The sequence below is a fragment of the Aureococcus anophagefferens genome, assembly GCF_000186865.1.
Source record: "Aureococcus anophagefferens unplaced genomic scaffold AURANscaffold_732, whole genome shotgun sequence".
NCBI classification, from domain to species: domain Eukaryota; class Pelagophyceae; order Pelagomonadales; family Pelagomonadaceae; genus Aureococcus; species Aureococcus anophagefferens.
In genome coordinates this window covers 3758-6036 of record NW_008706048.1, presented here as the reverse complement: position 1 = coordinate 6036, position 2279 = coordinate 3758, and the positions used below count along the sequence as shown (strand labels likewise).

The 2279-nt window shown below is 73.5% G+C and overlaps 1 protein-coding gene across 1 annotated transcript; it reads right to left on the bottom strand.

Annotated features, from left to right (window-relative positions):
• Window positions 1-25: 25 nt before the first annotated feature.
• AURANDRAFT_68972 (hypothetical protein) lies at window positions 26-1132 on the bottom strand (the record flags this gene model as incomplete). Its single annotated transcript, XM_009044712.1, has 4 exons — window positions 26-345; window positions 570-818; window positions 849-990; window positions 1059-1132. Coding segments are annotated over 4 exons (785 nt in total), but the record flags the coding sequence as incomplete, so codon positions are not given.
• Between the last annotated feature and the right edge of the window lie 1147 nt (window positions 1133-2279).

The window sequence follows — 2279 nt, the reverse complement described above, 5'->3', positions numbered from 1 at the left end:
CGAGGCGCCAAACGTCGGCCTTGACCCGGCGCCGTGGCCGATCACGGCGCCGTCGCCGACGGCCGCGGGGCCGTAGACGACCGCGCCGACGCCGACGGTCGCCTTGGCGCCGACGGCCGCGCCCCCCACGAGCGTCGCCGACGGCGCCACGCAGGCGCTCTCGGCGACGCAGGGGCTCTGCGCGTCGACGGGCACGGCCGTCGTGTGCCGCGAGACGTGGTCCCAGAAGCTCAGGTCGCCAACAAAGGCCTTGGACGTGCGCTCCATGGCCGTCCCCGTCTCGCGCAGGGCCTTGCCCAGGGAATGCTTCGCGAGGTTCGCGAGGGCGGACGCCATCGCGGGTGGCTGTGGAGCGTCGGTGTCGGCGCGGTGGGAGGCAGGCGCGCGCGAGAGGCTGCCAAAACTGAGCCACACCTCGTCTGTCGAGCAAGCCGAGGTCGATGTCGACGTCGCCGGCCCTCGGCTGGCTTGGCCGCGTTGGCGTCGACGTCGTCCGGCCCGCGACCCGACGACCCCTCCCCCCCATCACATCGCGTCCCTATCCCCTACTCCTTCGTGTCGGACTGGACGCCCGTCGGGCGCGCGTAGTGGCCCTTGGTCACCTCGAGGTGCTCGAGGAAGTGGCCGATGGTCGGCGTGGGCGCGGCGCCGTCGTCGGGCGGCGGCGCGTACTCCGCGCCCCCGACGTCGTCGAGGGAGCGGTGGCCGAGGGGCACGCGGTCCGCGGCCTTGAGCTCGACGGACTCGGCCGCGTGGCCCCGCTTCGCGTCGTCGTGCCAGCGGTCCCGGCGGTGGTCCCAGACGGGCGTGCGCGCGACCTGAGAGCAAAATGAGGAAGCGTCCAAAACAGGGGGCGCCGGCAGCCGCGCCGTCTTCCAGTCCTTGGTGTAGGCGCGGGCGAGGTAGTTGGCGGGCCGGCCCGGCGCGGGCGCCTTGACGCGGCGCACGCGCGACCGGCGCGGCCCGAAGTCGGCGCAGCGCAGCGGGTACCTGCGAACGGGGCCTCGGCGACACCAAAGGGGGGCGGCGCGGCGACGCGCAGCTCGTCGACGGCCCACCACTCGTTGGGCCAGGCCTCGCGCGCCGCGGCCTCGGCGTAGCGCACGTTGCCCGACGCCTCGTCGAATTCCATGGTCAGCAGGTCGACGAAGGGCCACCTACGCGTTCCATATGAAGCGACGGCGCATCGACCAAGCGCACCGGTCGCCCTTCCACATCTTGTAGCCGTAGAACGTCCGCTCGAAGGCCCAGCCCGCGTCGGGCAGGTGCGCCGCCAGCGCCTCGCCGAGCCGCGGCGCGTCGAGGGGGCCCACGGCGAGGTCGACCTGCGCGCGGTGCTCGGCCGCGCGGCGCCGGGAACGCGGCGCCGGGGGCCGCGCGTCGTCGTCCCAGGGGATGATGCCCCCGTGGCGGCACTGGCCGAACAGCGTGCCCGCGCAGAGCCAGTGCTCGACGTTGCAGACGTCGAGGAGGCACAGGGCCTCGTCGAGCCGCTCGTACATCTTCTCGCCGTCGCTGGCGTTGACGACGAAGCGCGCGAGCGTCGGGTGCAGCACCGGCGCCACGCAGCGCACGTCGCCGAAGCCCGCGGCGCGCTTGAGCAGGAGCATGTGCGCGTCGTCCTCCGGCGCCGGCGCGAGGTCGATGGGCGCCACGTCCTCGCGGCCGAGGATCTGCAGACTGGGCTCGGCGCTTGCGGCCATCGCACAATGGAGATGGGGGGGCAGCGTCCAAGCTTGCAGGCACTGTTGCGCTTCTGAGGCGAAGGAGCACCCGCACCGACGCGAGCCTGGCCGTGCGATTCCAGCTTGTGTCCGCCGCCCCTCCGCCCGCCCCGTCGACCCGCCGACGCCGCCTGTCGCGCATCCGCTCGTATCCGCCCGGAGGAAACGCGAGACCAAAAAATCTCGCTCGAGAACGCGCGGCACTCGACGAGCGGCCGCCGATTCCACGAGAACCGAAACGATGGCGACCATGGCCGCGGCGCCCACGGGCGACCACGTCGACGAGAACGACGCCTGGACCATCGCGTTCCGCGCTTTGAGCGCGTTCCCCGGGACGGCCTGCGCCATGCTCCGCGAGGCCGGGTTCACGGCCGACGACCTCCGGCGCCAGGCCTCCCACGAGCTCTGCAGCCGCGGCGACACGCTGCTGACGCGCGCGGCGAGATTGGGCCACATGGAGGCGGCGACGACGCTGTTGGACCTGGGCGCGGACCTGGAGTGGCCCACGCGCGCGACGGACCTGAGCCCTCTGCAGGTCGCGTGCCACTGCGGCCA